The 16,566-nt window shown below is 44.3% G+C and overlaps 1 protein-coding gene across 1 annotated transcript; it reads left to right on the top strand.

The window, feature by feature from the left end:
* Positions 1 to 171: 171 nt before the first annotated feature.
* On the top strand, positions 172 to 1,544 carry LOC135401426 (uncharacterized). Its single transcript, XM_064633837.1, has 4 exons — positions 172 to 221; positions 867 to 1,063; positions 1,158 to 1,244; positions 1,373 to 1,544. Exons 2-4 carry the CDS (start codon positions 965 to 967, stop codon positions 1,532 to 1,534), a joined length of 348 nt encoding a protein of 115 aa, XP_064489907.1. The 5' UTR covers positions 172 to 221; positions 867 to 964; the 3' UTR covers positions 1,535 to 1,544.
* Positions 1,545 to 16,566: the final 15,022 nt, after the last annotated feature.

Raw genomic sequence — 16,566 nt, 5'->3', positions numbered from 1 at the left:
TCTTTCACCATTTTTTGCTGCATGACTGCGTGCATATTTAGTGGTTTTAGTGCATGTAATTCCGCGGTCTGCTTATCAGTGTGTACGAGTGTCTGCGATGCATTTTGGGGGCGTATCACCGGTAATAAAAGTAGAGCTGCGTTAGCTTCTTTCTACAATGGTCTGGGAGCGGTCCGGTTGACTGTTTGGGGAGCGAACGCGCGGTGTTGGCTGTTGTCACGGTACGTGCATAAATGCGTTGTTGTTTGTGAACTGGATGCCCTTTGGTTTCACCGGCGGTAGTGCGGATAGGGATTCTATCTCATCTCATTATTTCATCCCAGAGTTGTAGGCTGTCTTCTCCGAAGCCATCTTCGCGTGGAGCGTGTATTTCCTCCGGTAGGCGAATGGGTAGGAGAAGACAGCCACACACTCTGAATGATATGCCGGTTATAAGCGTGTTATGTGATGAAGTACAGTGTATGTTATTGGCAGGGCTGAGTGCCAATCAACAAGGGCGGGTAGCCAATGGTGAAGAGAAAGTAAGCGAAAAAAATATATATAAATCTATGGAGGTGTTCCGGGAAGCTCTAGTGAAAAACTGTAGTTTAGCTTTTTTTTTTTTTTTTTCAGTGAACGCTGGTGGAATGTTGCGACATTTGGTTTCTTTCTCGTCCCATTTTGTGCTACCGCTAGTATGAGGCTGCGCACTTGCGCCTTATGTAGAATGCACAAACGAAGGCAGGCTGCGCACTAATTGAAACAGATTACGCAGCAATAGTATTCAGGTGTCGTCGTGTCGTGTCATACGTGCTCGGTAAAACACTTCGATATATCCTCATCTCAGCCCATGACATAGTGTAGCGAAAACAGTTTGATGCTTTCAGATGGACCAGCATCATTTTGCATTGTTGGCCGAAACCAGTTTCTGAACCAGTCTAACGAGCACAACCGTAAGATAATCGATGCGTACAAGCAGTACATCATGGAAATCGCAAACCTTACGAACTACGGGAAGATGGAGGAGGAAGATCTTCGAGCTCTTGCGAAGGAAGTTGTTGACCTCGAAGTTAAGATTGCAGAGGTAAGATGAAAATGTCGGCATGACAAAGAGAGCTGTATCTGCGTTATGCTAACGCTAGCGCCATAATAATGCCCATGTGTTTGCGTATTTACAGAGAACGCGATCACAAGAAGAAAGGCGTGATTACCATGCAATGCACAACGAATTAACTGTGGGTGAACTGAAGCAGGAGTTTCCGAAGGTAACGTACCCGCAAACGCAAACACATATACTGTAATTTACTCGCATCGCGTAATGTTTAGTACATCAGCTGCATGTGATTCTTTGCATGGAGATGCCATAAAGTCACTTAATTCATACTTCCTGTAGGGCTGCAATGAGACGTTCATTGAGGAGGAGAAAACCAGAGACACGAAGACAACAAGGATAACACCAACACTTTCTGAGAATTTCTCTAGTGTTCTTCCCATCATGTACCAGCTAGCCTGCGCCCTCTCCCTTCTGTCGAGATATACAGGGTGTTTGCTATAACGTGTCCAGAAATTTTATTTAAAGCGACCGATAAAAGAGAAACGAGAGCTACTTTTCAGCTACTTGACTAAAAAAAAGGTGCTACTAGTGAACCAGTGCATGTTTCTTACTCAAGCAGCAGAAAAGTACCACTTGCTTTTCTTTGATCGCTCGCTTTAAATATAATTTCTCGACACGTTAGAGCAAATACCCTGTATATTCTCTGTGTTTTGCTCTCATATATATGTGTAGCTTCTTAGCATTCGCCTTTTTGTATGATGGATGATCGAATGGTTCGAAGAGACCAGTCATCGTTTCCCTAATTTTGTTAATTCAGTTTCCATGGCTGAAGTTCTTCGAGGACGTTTTCCAGAATGTCACTATAAATATTGACCCGAAAGAACCCGTTGTTGTGTGGGAAATGGAGTACTACAAATCAGTATTGGACTTCCTCGACACTGTCAACAGGTGAGGCAAAACAGTCGTGTTATTTATTCTACACACGTCATTATAGAGTAGTACCGTGGCAGTCAGCTAAAAGCAGAGTCTTGGACAATCATACCAAATAGGATCTCCGTGTCTGAGGTTTCATCGTTCTTAGTCATGTACCGGCTCACCCGCGCCCTTTTGCCTTATAATAGGATCCCAGTGCTACGGTCTATATATTCAGTCAGCCTTCCTTACACTCGTGACGTGAAGCTCTTCGAAGGTTTATCCCAACTCCTACTGTTACTCAGCATTTGATTCGTCAGCTCGATTTCGCGTCGCTGGCAATGGAACCACCATGGCGCCCATCAACCTCTTTGTTTTGTATTTTTCCTACCTCATCTGCACAAAATTGTTATACAAACCACCAAACATCAAACTCCCTTTCTTTCCTTTGCGTCCTATCTCTTCTGTTATCCTCTGTTTATCTTGCCAATTGGCATTTTCGAGGGTCGGATAATATATCGAATATATATTCGATGTATTCGATATTTTACGACTAGATAGATTTCGAGGGGCGGAGAGAAGACGGAGAGCGGTTATCGGCCGTGGGACAGATAAAGTTTTGTATGAACACCTCGCACAAAGCTTCGGTACATATTCACTACACTCGATATATTCTTCCTTTCTACCATATCTTCAACGAATAAAGCACAGAAAGCGTAGAAAATAATCGGAACGCCTGAAGCAACGTCTCTGCAGTTACACGGGTGAAGAATATCGCAATATTGGAGCGCTGATCGCTCTATGTGCGTACTGTGCGTTTCGGTTTGTGGATATGCCATCGTCACAGTATGTGTTTTATGTGTGCTTGTTGGATTGTTTCCTACATTGTGTTTGCTCCAATTTATGAAATGCATAATGCATTCAAGTAAGACGGAGCATGTGTGACAAAAAAAAGAAAAGAAATACAGGAAGCATCCTCCTGAATGTATGTACCCTCTTTCCTGTACAGGAGCACACTGCATAACTACTTTGGGTTTAAAGTAGTTTCGAATTTGGGGCCCTACACAAGTGAGCGTTTTGTTCACATTGAACTGGAACTGGAGAAAGCAGTTTCAGGGGTCACAAAGGTCACCGAAAGATGGGATCGCTGCGTCGAACATCTTCGGAGATACGCTGAGCATGCATTGGGGCGCATCTACGTAGAGAAAATGTTCAAACCTGAAGCAAAGGAAGAGGTGAATTTAATTGAGTTCCGCTTGCCTGCTTTTAATCCACATTAAGAAGGAATAGCGATTACATCATCGAGCACGCTAGATGTTGGAGCATGGAGCATAGATGTTGGAGCAACCATGCGACGTCTGACCTGATACTGTGCCAGAAACCGAAGGAGAGGTCTTGGGTGAAAAGTTACCGGTCTTCCTGCTGATGCAACGAGGAGTAAAGCGGTAGCAATCGTTGAACTGCGAAGAAAATGCAGGGACAATTTTAATGCAATGACTTATGATGTAGTGCAAGGGAGGATAACGCGCTGTGGGGTTTGGCGTGAAGAAATAAGATCTACTGCCCCAATTAGAAGAGAATCTTTTTATTCAAGCTGGTCTTGCTTGTTTCTTCTTTGTTGTGTACACAGGTTTAGAATGTGCATAGTAACGGCTTATGAGTGCTGAAATACGTTAGATGGGCTTCAGCGTGTTCAGTCCTCTTGCAACCAGAATCGGTCCGTTTCAGCGTGTCAAGTTCACAATCAAACTCAAAGTCGATTGTCGTGCCGTTGCCGGTGGCATGCACCTCGAGTGAATGACGCTTAAACCACACTTTTTTCTTTGTATGTTTTCTGACGTGCATTTCAAGAGCCATTGATTTTAATGATCTGAAGGTGAGGATGACGGCAGGCCTAACAGTATTTACTGCAACGCGTAGACAACGGCCACCAACATGGGAAATCCGAGAGCGGCCCACCACGCCCACGGCACCACGAAGCAAGACGTCGCTCTTCCGCCTTGGCAGTGCCGCCTGTAAGATGTAATGTGATGTAGCATTCCTGCCGGCAAGCAGCCGACGTCGGGTTCTCAAGCGACTCACCGCAAGCAGAGATGTATACGGGAGAAGGGGAGGAGTCACGTTGTCACGGGGAAACGTCCTTTTACGTGATGGGGAAACGTCATGTTTAGACCCCTATAATAAACGCTTCTGCGCCCTCGGTTCCCGTGGCTCCATCTATCGTCCGAGCTGAGTTTGCGGCGCAGACCACCGGAATTTGTAGCATTAAAATTTACTGGCACTATTTCAGTTCACTTGGTATGGGGAACACGACCATTCTAACTTTATGAAGGTGGATGAAACTCTCCACGTTATCCAGTGCCTTCCCAGTGGTACACTTAATCGTCTCTTAGGACCGTTTTCTGACTCCTGCATGGCAAAAATAACCCACCGCTCTCAGCGTTACCAACCGGGTACCCTAACACCCAACAGCGGTCAAGTAAAATCTGTCCGCTATGCAATATGGCCTTCCAGGAGATGACTTCATGCTGATCTGTACACCTCCGTGCTAATGTCGATCTTCACGGAAAACATCGCGCCATTAGCGAGTTTTAGTATATCTGAAGGTGTTCAGGATAGCAGTTCCAAAACATGATATGCCAATCGCCCTGCTTCTTTAAAGCGGGTGACATCACCATTGCTAAGCTTCAATTTGATAACTTCCTTTATGGTACCGTTTTTGTAGAGTTCTTCCGATGTATTAAAACTCGCTATTGTTAACGAATAGTAACTACGCAAAAACGGGCTGATGGTATCCCATTCGGGGACATTACAGGGTTCCTAAGACAATGTAACAAAACAACAACACTCTCTTTTGGCGAAGATGGATGGCGTGACAAGCAACAATGTAAGCAACCAACAACACACACACACACATACATTGGATGATGATGAGGTGGGCGATTCCCCGCCGCTGAGGCGGTACAGTGCCTTGTTGCAAATCGGGAACGGATGAGGGGATGATGATGGGGGAGCACTTTCAGAGATCCGTCACCAGCCCGGCGGAGCGCAAGTGCTCCGCAAGAGGACGAGGGCCTTGCATCTGGTGGGCAGCGTTCGACCACGGTCCGAGGATCTTCGTGAGGTTGAACGGCCCTTTGTCAATGCGTTATATAGAAACTTCCATCAGTGCACGCTCGTGGTGATACTGCCTACAAGCCAGGATGACGCGGCGGAGGTCGCCGTGCACTCCACATGTGGGGCAGAGGGAAGACGTGGTGGAGCCGAGACGGTGGTTAAAGGCAGATATAAATGCAATGTTGAGCCTCATGCGGTGGAAGAACAACCAGGCAATGCAACATCACGTAACACGATATACAGAGTGAATCTACTCCCAATTATTCCGATACAAAGAATGGTCTTCGGTTGTCGAATCAACCACCACACGCACAACCACGCAGTAACTTGACATCGTCTTGATTGGGGTGGACAACAGGCTAATTAATTTCACGGTTGCCTTTCGCGTTGCTTTTGTCATGCGCCGCGGCCAGGATTTTGGCACAAAAATCTTCCAAAATATGCATGCAAATATGCACCACGAAACGTCGAAATATGCACAAAATATTCTTAAACATTACGATGCGGGGAATGTTCCTCCGTAAGCTCTATCATAGCTTGTAGCTGTATGAATGTGTAAATAGTCTAAATATCGCGTTCTAAAATTGAAAATGTCCATTCTTTATTGGAAGTTGGAGCTTACGTTCACCCATGGACACTCAATTATTCCTCATTGCAGCACGCTACCAATGGGACCGAGCCAACGTGTTTCTCCTCGAACGAAGCGCCACCTTGCAGAGCGCCCGTCGGCGGCGGTAGGGGAGGGGATAACGTCTAACACATTGTCGTTCGCGGTTTTTTCGGCTCGTTGTGCAAACAGCTAATTCCCAAAAGCGTCAACTGCTACACAGTTGGGTGCAGTGTGATTGATAGAAACTCGTATTGGGCAAAATTTTACTGTGTTCCCTGCAAAAGTTAGAGGAAAGTTAGAAAAGTTAGAGAAAGGTAGAGAAAGTTGAAGAAAAAGTACGAGGGGCTAAAGCTTACCGTCAAGTCGTAGTTTTCAGACTTACATCGTCTCGAATGTTGTTCTTTCGAACAAACTATTGCATATGCGGTTGTTTTAATATAAACAGACAATCAACGAGTGGGCTACATCTTGAATAGGAAGAGTTATGCGCGCGTAAACGGGATCACAGACACCTGTTGTGGACGAAGTTAACTTGCAGATGATGAGTTGTAGCGGACTACGGACCTTATACCATACACTTACATGCCAACTGCGCTGCGTCCTGTTGTCTTGTTAAGATGAGCTTTACGATGTGCTTTTAAAATCCTAATTCATTTGTAGCTTTTAAAATGCATATGTGGTATTGAGTATCTTGCATTTCAGATTGTGACATTTGTGGAGGAGTTAAAGAAAATATTCTACAAACTTATCAGCAAGAAGAAATGGATGGACGGAACGACAAAAACGGAGGCTTTAAAGAAGGTAGTGGTCGTCATGTTATGCAACAGTCTGCATAGCCATTCTTAATACCGTCATACTTTCTTCTTCGTAGGTGGACACAATGGAACCGAAGATAGGATACGCGGACTGGCTGATGAATGATAGCTACCTGGAAGAAAAGTACAAATATGTAAGTAATGTACTTCCGTAACGCAGCCTACCATATGGATGTCTCAAAGACGTGGTACGGTAGATGATACTCTTCGAGTCCGGCGAGTATTCTGGAGAGTCCTACTTTTATCACGAAAAGTTAAAGTAATTTAAGCGAGTTATCTTTATTAAGCTCAGTCGTGGCCTACACCAAAAAGCGGTACAATTTCACCTCTCTGTTTTTCTGGCGTTTTACGACATTCCGAGTTCTAAACATTTTACGTATTTGTTTCTATGCTTATTTGTTTGTACCTGTAGAGGAGAATCATCTCCTCTATCAGTCCACCTGCCCGCTGGGACATTCCATCATCGCCTGTCAGGACTCATGTAGAGGAACACCACCTGTTCTACATTTGAGTCCTGACCGGCGATGATGGAATGTCCCAGCGGGCAGATAGTCGTGGCCTCACGCTTGGACGATGCCGGTAGAACTGGCTGCCAGGCGCAGTGGTGCGCGCCAGCAGAGCGTCTTCATCGTCGTCCACGGGCCGCTACATTCCTTTTCGTTCCTTTGCTCACTATTTTGAAGTCGTTCCTGATAAGGAATTCATTTCGGTGGCAGCGGTTCTTACTTCCTGAATAGAATACTGTCACTGATTGAATATCACGTTTTGTGCCATAAAACGACATGAAAGAACCGGAGGGAAAGCAAGAAAATCAAGAACATATGTGAACGTGAGTGAAAAGCGAATCAAAAGTAACTTGAAACTTAGCTTAAGTTACCTTGGCAAAGTTACCTGAAAAAGAAACGAGTTCCTCGGAAAGTTACCACGGCGCAAAAGTAACGAGTTAAGTTACAAGTTACCAAAAAAAGGAACTTAGTTAATGCAACAAGTTACTTGTAACGAGTTACCTCGAACTCTGATGTCATGTCACGTTGTCCTCGTGTTCGTCTTTGTGGCAGGACTGGCGACTGTGTCTATGCTTGAGATCTACTCGAATGTATCATTACGCGATAAAACATCAAATACTAGCCAATAAACAAGAGCAAAAATGTCAGGGACTATCGACCGCACATATTCGTGCGATTTCGCTTGTGTCAATACAGAACATTTTTCATCAATACAAATAATTTAGTTAGTTTGTAAGTAGCAGTTTGAGTACTAGCATGCCGACATCGTAGAACACTATTGAAACTGAAAGAACTGATGTTCTGAGGCTGGACCAACATAGAAGGCTGTTTGTGTTGAAACAAATCAAAGTTAATTTCAGACACCCGAAAACAACATTTTGAAGCAATGGCGCTGCGCTTGAAGCGGATTGTTTAGCGGGGTTTGAGCCATAATGAGTAGGTGCTTTTCGTTGCGACATTGTGAGGAAACATCGCTTTGGCTGCGTGCCTGTGTGCATAATTCTCGACCACACAGAATTTCGCCAATTCTGAATGCTGGGGTTATTCGTTGATTGATGGGTTTGCTTCGCGATATGCCCGAGATTGCACTATCGCATTTGATAAAAGCGGCATTGCACATGTTTGTGCTGCAATGGCGTTCAAATGATGACTAGTAACTTGTGCAACCAGCTGCGAAACTAAAATTTGCGACTTTAGCATATCTTTTCAAGTGTCAATTCTTGATCGAAATTTTCGCGTGCCTTTGAAAGTGGCGAACATTTTGGTGCGCGACATTCACGAAGATTAGGGGTTCGCGAATATAACACGTTTCACATTACTAGATCATAATTGTATGCACATTACATTGGATTCTGCAGATATATGAATAACACAATGTCGCGTAGTAACCAATGAATATACCGGGTGTTAATTTTTATCCGTTCGAGATTTTTTTCATAAACATGTATATGAAAGCAGCATAGATGTCGCTTTGCAGTTGAGTCATACTGCAAGGAGGACATCCTCTCGCAGAGAGCGTGTAACTACAACATCAGTAATTACCTGTTCGTAAATGTAAATTTGTAAATTCATTAATTAGCTCTTTAATCACTCGAACTGTCAATAAGAGATTACGAGACCAAGGGGTGCCTAGAGCGTAAAGTTAGAGAAGATTCGTGTACACAGCACTACAGGTTACGATTTGAGGTAATCTGTAGTAAAGTGCAGGACTCATCTGTGGAGGTATAAGAGCATCGGCTCGAAATTCCTAAGTTTGTGGCTAATAAAGGCATCGTGCCTTCAAAAATAGAGTGGTTCCGGCTAGGAGCAATGCGCATCGCTGCCGCCGGCTCTATCGTGTGAGAAGGGAAGCCAAACGAGAAGCCCAGCAAACAATTGGACTGCAGACTCCGTCCACTTTGGAGTCGACGCGTTCACAAAGGAGCGAACCCGCAGTTGTCATGCACGTAGGCTTTGGCAATGGGCAGCGCTGTTCGTTCCGCAGCTAACGAGGATCGTTGGCAATCAGCGGACATGTACACCGAATTTTTTCAAGTAACTTTGCGTTGCAACCATTCTGCCGTTATCAGCAGAAGCTTGGAAAAGGAAAAGTGCAGGGGCAGGTACATGGCCTCGTCGCATTGCATGTTTCGGAGATCTGAGGCCACTCGGCAATTTGCACGCCTCGAATTGACGTTTTCGCAATTTTTTCCGTGTACCACTATATAAGTGAACGTATTTTGCGATGGAATCCGCCATGCGCTTTCTGTATGTGTAAAAAAAAAAAAAAAGATGTGAGGTTCACATGGCAAATTAAATTTATCGCGAATTCGATTTGATAAAAGTGCTCAGAAGTAATGACACGATCTCCCTAGAGATAACTAGCGTTGACACCATAATGTTGAGCCAAGTAGATTTTTTTAAATAAGAGCTTTTATCTTGGTAGGCGAAACACCCTGTATACGAGGGGTACTGTAATTTTACAAGTAGTTTACGTCTTCATCTGTCTAAAAGTGCAATTGAAATCATACACAGGTACAGATGTTCCACAAGGATACACCGTACGTGACAGTGGCTGCTAACCTATGGAAAATTCGCATTCTCAGAGAGCTCAGTCATCTACACACTTCCTACAACAAGACAACTGAGTGAGTATACCTTTGTTAACTTAGATGCTAGTGCCACACATGTAGAAGATACTATACAGAAAAGTATTGAAAATACGTTACTAAATACTGCGCGCAAAATGTATTTAAAATACAATAAAGATAGTTAGAAATGAAAGTATTTAGAGTAGAGTAGTAAATACTACAAGAAGTATTTAAGATACCTATAAGATACTCAAAAAATAAACAGACACAGAAGTGACAAAATATGCCTGCAAATTAGACAAAGGCCTCGCAAAGGCCTCCCAGAACGTAACACACAAAAAAGTAGGGTAGAACTCGAAGTTGGAATGCAATGCAAGAGGACAATAAAAGGCTGAGCTATTTCGGATAACACATCGGACACACACCGCACAAAAGAGGAGTCGTTGCACTGAGAGCCCAGTTTTAAGGTCAGAACACACGTGGTGTTTCAAGCCAAATGATAACAACGTGAACTTCCTTTGAAAGGGCCTGGAAAAGTCAACTGTCGTCAGGTGCGGCAAAAAAAAAAAAAAAAAGAAATAGAAGAAAAGGAATGTCCATCTCAATATTCAACTAAAAGGAAAGAGTAATTAGAGTATTGACTACTAAATACTGAAAAAAGTATTTTAATTACCAAATACTTTTCACGAAGCGTACTCAGTACGATACTAAGGTATTTAAGATACAGTATTTAGAGTTCGGTACTCAAGATACCTCCAAGTCTGGACGCTACACGGGTAGGCACAACTGGGCACCATTTCCACAGGCACTTCATTCGGATTTTCCAGGAAATTATGAAATGTACATTTCGGGAAATATCGCAGAACCTATATGGACCACGTCAAAGAGCGTCCATACTTTGGTTCCGTGCCATCTACTTTAGACAGTAGGATTATGCGTTTAATTAATCAAAATAGAGGCTAGACGCGCGCATAGTCTTTCAACACCAAAAAGCCACGTGTCTTGTGAAAGATGTGGATGTACTCGTGTATGTTTACGACCTGGCAACATTACAGGTGGCTAACTGGCCCAGCCGTGGTAAATGCTTTCTACAACCCTGGCGCCAACGACATTTGTGAGTATTATCATTGTCCACATTGCGCTGAACATGGACATGCGTTACAGCGGCACTTGGGGCGCAAACCAAAGCAACAACAACTTTATTGCAAGATGATGAATGGAGAGTTTCATCGCTAGGGGCGATACTCTACCCCATTGCTGGAGGTGATGCGGGGATGAGCCCCTTCACAATAAGGATCGAAGTCCTTTGGTATCCAGAAAGGTGAAGAGAGCTTTGGAGGGCAGAGCGTTGGAGGGGCTGGATGTGGCTAGGGACCAGTGATGGGCAGTACGTGAAGTACCAAGTACTCAAGTAGTACTCTAAGTACATTTCTGTGTACTTGTACTTCACTTTAAGTAGATTTTAAATCGTGTACTTTGTACCGTACTTCAAGTACTTTTTTCCGAGTACTTTCCTCTCAAGCACTCGAGTACCCAAACTTGGACTCCAGACAAAAATCACAAAAGAGTATAAAAAATACACCCTATTAAAAGCGCTAAACGCTACCTGTGTGTTTTCGTCTCCTTGCCGTCATTTTAGCGCTTTTAGTGGGATGAAATACCAAGAGTCCCAGTCTGACATTTTACCAAAAAGGATTTTTGTGCTGTTAAAGAGCATATTTGTTGAAGCAAATTTATTGTTGAGAGGCTTGAAATGTTAAAACGTATCAACGCTTCTATGATTATGTAAAACGAATGGAATGCAAGGACACGCACACATTATGATACTGCAATCGCCAACACAATGACTTGGTCAATTGTGATTTCAGTTCTCCCAATGCAGGGTTCTATGGTTTTTTTATATTGTTTCCTTCATTGGCAATTAATAATCATTTTATATCATAATCTGTGAATGCATTACACGATTCTCTGGAAGACACACATGCTTTTATTTTTACATTACGTTTTTTTAATTGGTCACATAGATTACATTGCTGCAGATCACTGTCGTATAAAAATGATGGCTTACATTGTGGTTAATCCTTTTTTACTTTCTTCATATTCTTTTTTAAACATGTTGTATTTCGAAAAGCAGCATGGAATGCCCAGAAATGTCTAATCTCCGTTGGCTTGTGTTTTTTTTTTTTTCCCTTGAAATTTCCTAGCCTGTTATAGCAGAAGATTAGTAGCGGAACACCACACGATGCGGGTGATCTTGGATCATTCAGGGTATACTACATAATCAGAGCACAGCTGACTGATTACCTCTCTACATGTAACTGCAAATTATGTCATCTGATTAAGTTCATATTCGCGGGTTAGCACTTAACCTTGGACTTTATGGCTTTAGAGCATTTGTCAAGAATGCTCGCTAAAGTTTTGCCAAAAAAGCAACACACAGATACTAAACAGTGAAATGCAAAGTGATACAAATTAAATTCGCAATGTACTTGACGAATACTTGAAGTACTTTGCCTAGTACTTTGTACTTTACTTAAAGTACATTTGGAATTGGGTACTTTTTGCGCTACTTGAAGTACTAATGACGCCAGGTACTTGATACTTTACTTTAAGTATAATTTTGAGGTACTTTGCCCATCACTGCTAGGGACCAAGCAATTTTGTGAGACAGAAGGGGCGAGAGTCTAGCTCGTTAAGGGATCCGGAGCGTACGGTTCGGGAAGGTTGGTAGTGTGGGCAATGGAGAAGAACGTGCTCTAGATCTTCTACTGCACCGCAGTGACTGCACTGGGGAGAGACAACTTGTCTCAAGCGGTAACGCCACTACGCTGTGAAAGGTCCCACAAACGCCCGTGCACAACCGTGCACAAATGCCCCGCAACCCCCTGTTTCTGTTCCGCAATCAATCAAGCCACCGATTCGACACAAACTTTCTCATCGCGTTTTACAGTGTCTTCCGCCACCGGCACCCGCAGGCTCATCGTCAAGTGCCGTCTTTCAGAACCCATAATCCCCCCTTTATATCGATCGCACACCTTGTGACGTCAGCCAAGGTATGGCGGCTTATGCTTACGTTACCTTGCCGGAAACGTTCACGCCGCTCGGTTTTCTTGGTTATCTGAAAAACAACGGTGCTCTGCTTGATGGTGTTAAAGCTATCTGAAGCAAATTAACCTGAAGCCCGTCGGCCCCGGACGCACACTAACGCTCTGGCCCCGTCTCCTTTCTGCTGTCCTTTCTCTATCTGCCCCCGTCTGTACTTACGTCGCTCATAGCGCCGGATGCTTCGCGGCGATAACACGGAATAAAAAGAACCTTGAGCCCGCATAAATCGGGAGCGTTTCGGTATTTTTCAGTTCGACTTGGACTAATGTCTTTCCGTAGCACGGGGTATACAAGATATAGCAGGGCCATTGGATCATCTCGCGTGGAATGCACCAAATAGCTTAATGTTCAACACAACGTATAGACCTGTATAGAAAAGCCTCGTCGTTTTTAATTGCGTTTATTTGAGTACGGTATCGCATGTTCACCAGTATAGTTCTTTGGTGGGCTTACACAACACAAAATTTTTGTGCAATCTTCTTTATGCAGAGATTTTCGAGGACAGCATTTTGTATAGTACACTGTGCTGTGTTCACGCGAAAAGTCGTTTCCAATAACTTGCGCTATTGTTGTAAAGGGAAGTGCCTAAGGACAACAGCCGCCGATATTTCGAACAGAGACTGTACTGGGCGAACGGTCGAATAGTCTGTGTTCGAAATATCGGCGGCCCTCGTCTTGAAGCATTTCCCTTCACATTTCCTGACCTGTTCGCTGTATTTTCTAGCCTTCCACTTGCTCTATTGTTGTACTGCTCGTAGTAGTAGTGCCAAAATGAAGTTTCTACTTCATTTTCACTGTAGTGTTCCCGGCTGCGGTTCTTCAATCACCATTCTACAAGTACGGTCTACCGCTGTAAGTAGCATTACGTTCTGCGTGGCGCAAGCCAAATACCCGGGAGGGTCCTATGACACTAGTTCGTCAGAGTTGCCATCTTTTCACGTGCACGATGGCTCAGTTGCTGTGTAATGCGAATAAGTAAGAGTGCACCTGTAGCTGCAGTTTTCGTGGGTGTGGACGTTCCATTGAGATTCACTGGGGAACGGGCTCCACTTACTGTGGCCATCACGTGATGTTCTTAAACGCATGGGAGGTAGTCCTGTCCCCAGAGTCTTCGCAAAACATTCTTACGTAGTGCCACTCCCATAGGGAGAACTGAGATCAAATATCACATGTATTATGAACTATTCCTGTAGCGTATTGTGCGCTGCGTGCTATAGGATGTCTGAGTATCTTTTACTCAGCGGTGTCGCTGATTTTATTGCTTACAAAGTATGCTTTGGAAGTTACGCAATCTGCAGTCAACGACGTTAATGCTGCAGGTCACTGAACATGGGAGCAATTGGAATGGCCATTGGCCACGAAGTCACCCACGCTTTTGATGATACTGGTAAGTGCCTTAGAAGCGCTTAGTTTCGCTGTACGCCGTTATAGGAGAAGCGGTACAAAAAGGCATCAAGCAGGAACAACGTAACACATTTGTACCTTCAGTGCGTTTGGTATACCCTTACCAATACAACGTGTGACACCATATTAATTTATTGTAGGAACTGTATCGTCTCAATTAAAGAGCAATTTCAGTAAGGGTACAGTCGTTAAAACAGCAATATCTTTCATCACGGAACCCTGAGATTCAGGAGACAAGTAAACGTCCCTCAATCTCAGGGTTCCGTTATGGATGTTCGTCGCCACCAGCCCCTGTTTCCTCACAGTTCTATGAATTAATAATATATTAATCAATAAGAGGAGTGATTTATGGCAGCTTATTTTCTGTCCCTGAAATAACCGAGTCTACGCGTCCTTACCTGTAATGTCGCTGCTTTGCTGGGGGCGCCTCCACAGTTTTGCGAAGCCGACGTGTATTATATCAGTATCTGCTCTAGAGCAAACATAAAACTCTCCCACAGTTGTTATTACGTGGCGAGTAATCTGCATGAGCTTCCTTTCCGCCACACACACACACATGCTTCGTGAATCAGTATGTGAATGTATGCGAGTTCAAATATTTTCCTCCCTCTCGTGGTGGTAGTTGTTATTACAGTACATATTCTTCAATTTCCTTTTTTTTGTGTGTAGCACTTCAAATAATCGAATATTCCCCGCTTTCCGAAGTCACACCGCAAGGTTTCCGAAATACAGTCTCGGGTACACGTTTATACTTATTTATTCTACCATCAAAGGAGCCCATTACATGAGGGAGTGGAACTTTTTCCAAAAATAAAATGAAACAATATCAATACAAGACGGGGGGAGACGCCTAAAACATGCAAAACATGCAACAGTGGGACACATGTGAAGAGTTAAAGGGACAAAAAAGATCGCAATACAGGACTGAGGAACCCACACGCAAAAATATGCAGAAATTGACGACTTGTGAGGAGTGAAGGGAATAAACAGAAATTGTCATGGGACGGGCGAATTAGGTAAAGTGCGATGTGCTAGCAGAGACAAATGAATTATGGTCGATATCCTATGTGGGCTGGAAGGCTATCCCATTCCGACGAAGTGGTAAAAAAAAAAGGAGTGAGCAGAGGAGGACATACGGGCCCGTATGAGGTGCACCTTGTGTTCGTGGTCTAATCGTCGAGAGGTGTAAATGCCCGTAAGGTGTAAATATTATGCCTTTAGGGGGGGATAAAATTCCTATAGCTTGACGGAAAGCCGCGTGTATACCTTAAAAGGCATACGGCCTGTGGAAATGCTCTTGATACACAAAGTACACATTTTTCTAACAGTGGTAGCTTGCGCACAATTTTTCAACAGGTAATATTTCCGCATTATCCTGTGCAGCTCCGTTTGACGTTTTACAGAAGCGTTTCCTCCATGTCGGTATATCGGATTTAACCTGCTCGATAGCCCAACTTACGCCTCAAGAAGGGTCAAAATATACGTGTGCCCCACGAGAGGGTTTAGTGTAACTTGTGTGTCGATTTCCATGGCTTAGAGGGACTGTCGTATCCGTTGCGGACAACTCCGACATAACAGTGCCGTTTTACTCCTCGCTCATCACCACAATAACACCGAAAATCCGATGCGAACTAGTAGAGTAGTTTCTGTGCAGTTTGATGTAATACATGATAAGAGCAGAGGGAATTCCGAGGGCATGCCTGAGTTCCCACTCGGGAAATCGGAGAAAACGTCACTTGGACAAGGCCATCAGGGAGCGCCCTTTGGCGCAGACAAGTCCAATCAGAGAGCGGCCGGAGGGTCTTTGGTGACCGACCGGTGGGCGGGAGGGACTGCGTCTGCAGGTCGCAGGGTGTATATTATCGGCTTGTGGAATGTTGTTTCTGGTTAGCGTCGACGTGTTCGTTCCAAAAGCCCAACCGCATAAGGGGTCTCTCCAGCGTTTTCTCCAGCGACCTGCCGCGGCGGTTGGCGAGCGGCAGCAGAGCGGCGACGAACAATAGAAACGCGACGCTGTCTCCGAAGTCGGAATCGAGTAGATATTTGGCGGCGGGCGACGGAAAAGGCGGGGCGATGCGCGCTAGTGGCCATTCAGGGATTACCTGATTACAGGCTGATCACGTGATCTGTGACGTAGACAGGCGCAACAAAGGCTGGTTCAGGTAAACACCTGTCCACTGAGAAAGAAAGCTAGATGTGAAACTTCACGCTCTCCCGAGACCAGACGATGTACCAGGAGCGGCGCTGCGGTCCACAGCGCCATCTGTTGTGCTACTCTGATATACCAACTTCCCCGCTTCTGTACTTCAGTTAACCATAAAATAATGTAGTTTCACAAATCACTGGTCACAACTCCCTGAACTCCAGTAAGGTTACAACACATTGTGAAAAACGTTGCTATTGATTTGCCACAGTTAATTTGTGAAGTCTATGATGTCAGAATGTGTATGACGATCCTCCTATATTATGTACGACAGGCAGTCAATTCAACGCT

This window comes from Ornithodoros turicata, chromosome 1 (genome assembly GCF_037126465.1).
Source record: "Ornithodoros turicata isolate Travis chromosome 1, ASM3712646v1, whole genome shotgun sequence".
NCBI lineage: Eukaryota > Metazoa > Arthropoda > Arachnida > Ixodida > Argasidae > Ornithodoros > Ornithodoros turicata.
The sequence above is the reverse complement of the archived record's forward strand: the minus strand, read 5'-3'. Positions and strand labels throughout refer to the sequence as shown.

Bases quoted from the DNA above. Each gene is read 5' to 3' on its own strand.
- LOC135401426 (XM_064633837.1), top strand. From the start codon at position 965: ATGGAAATCGCAAACCTTACGAACTACGGGAAGATGGAGGAGGAAGAT. The intron at 1,064-1,157 runs GTAAGATGAAAA...GCGTATTTACAG, and splicing joins TCGAAGTTAAGATTGCAGAG to AGAACGCGATCACAAGAAGA. The intron at 1,245-1,372 runs GTAACGTACCCG...TACTTCCTGTAG, and splicing joins TGAAGCAGGAGTTTCCGAAG to GGCTGCAATGAGACGTTCAT.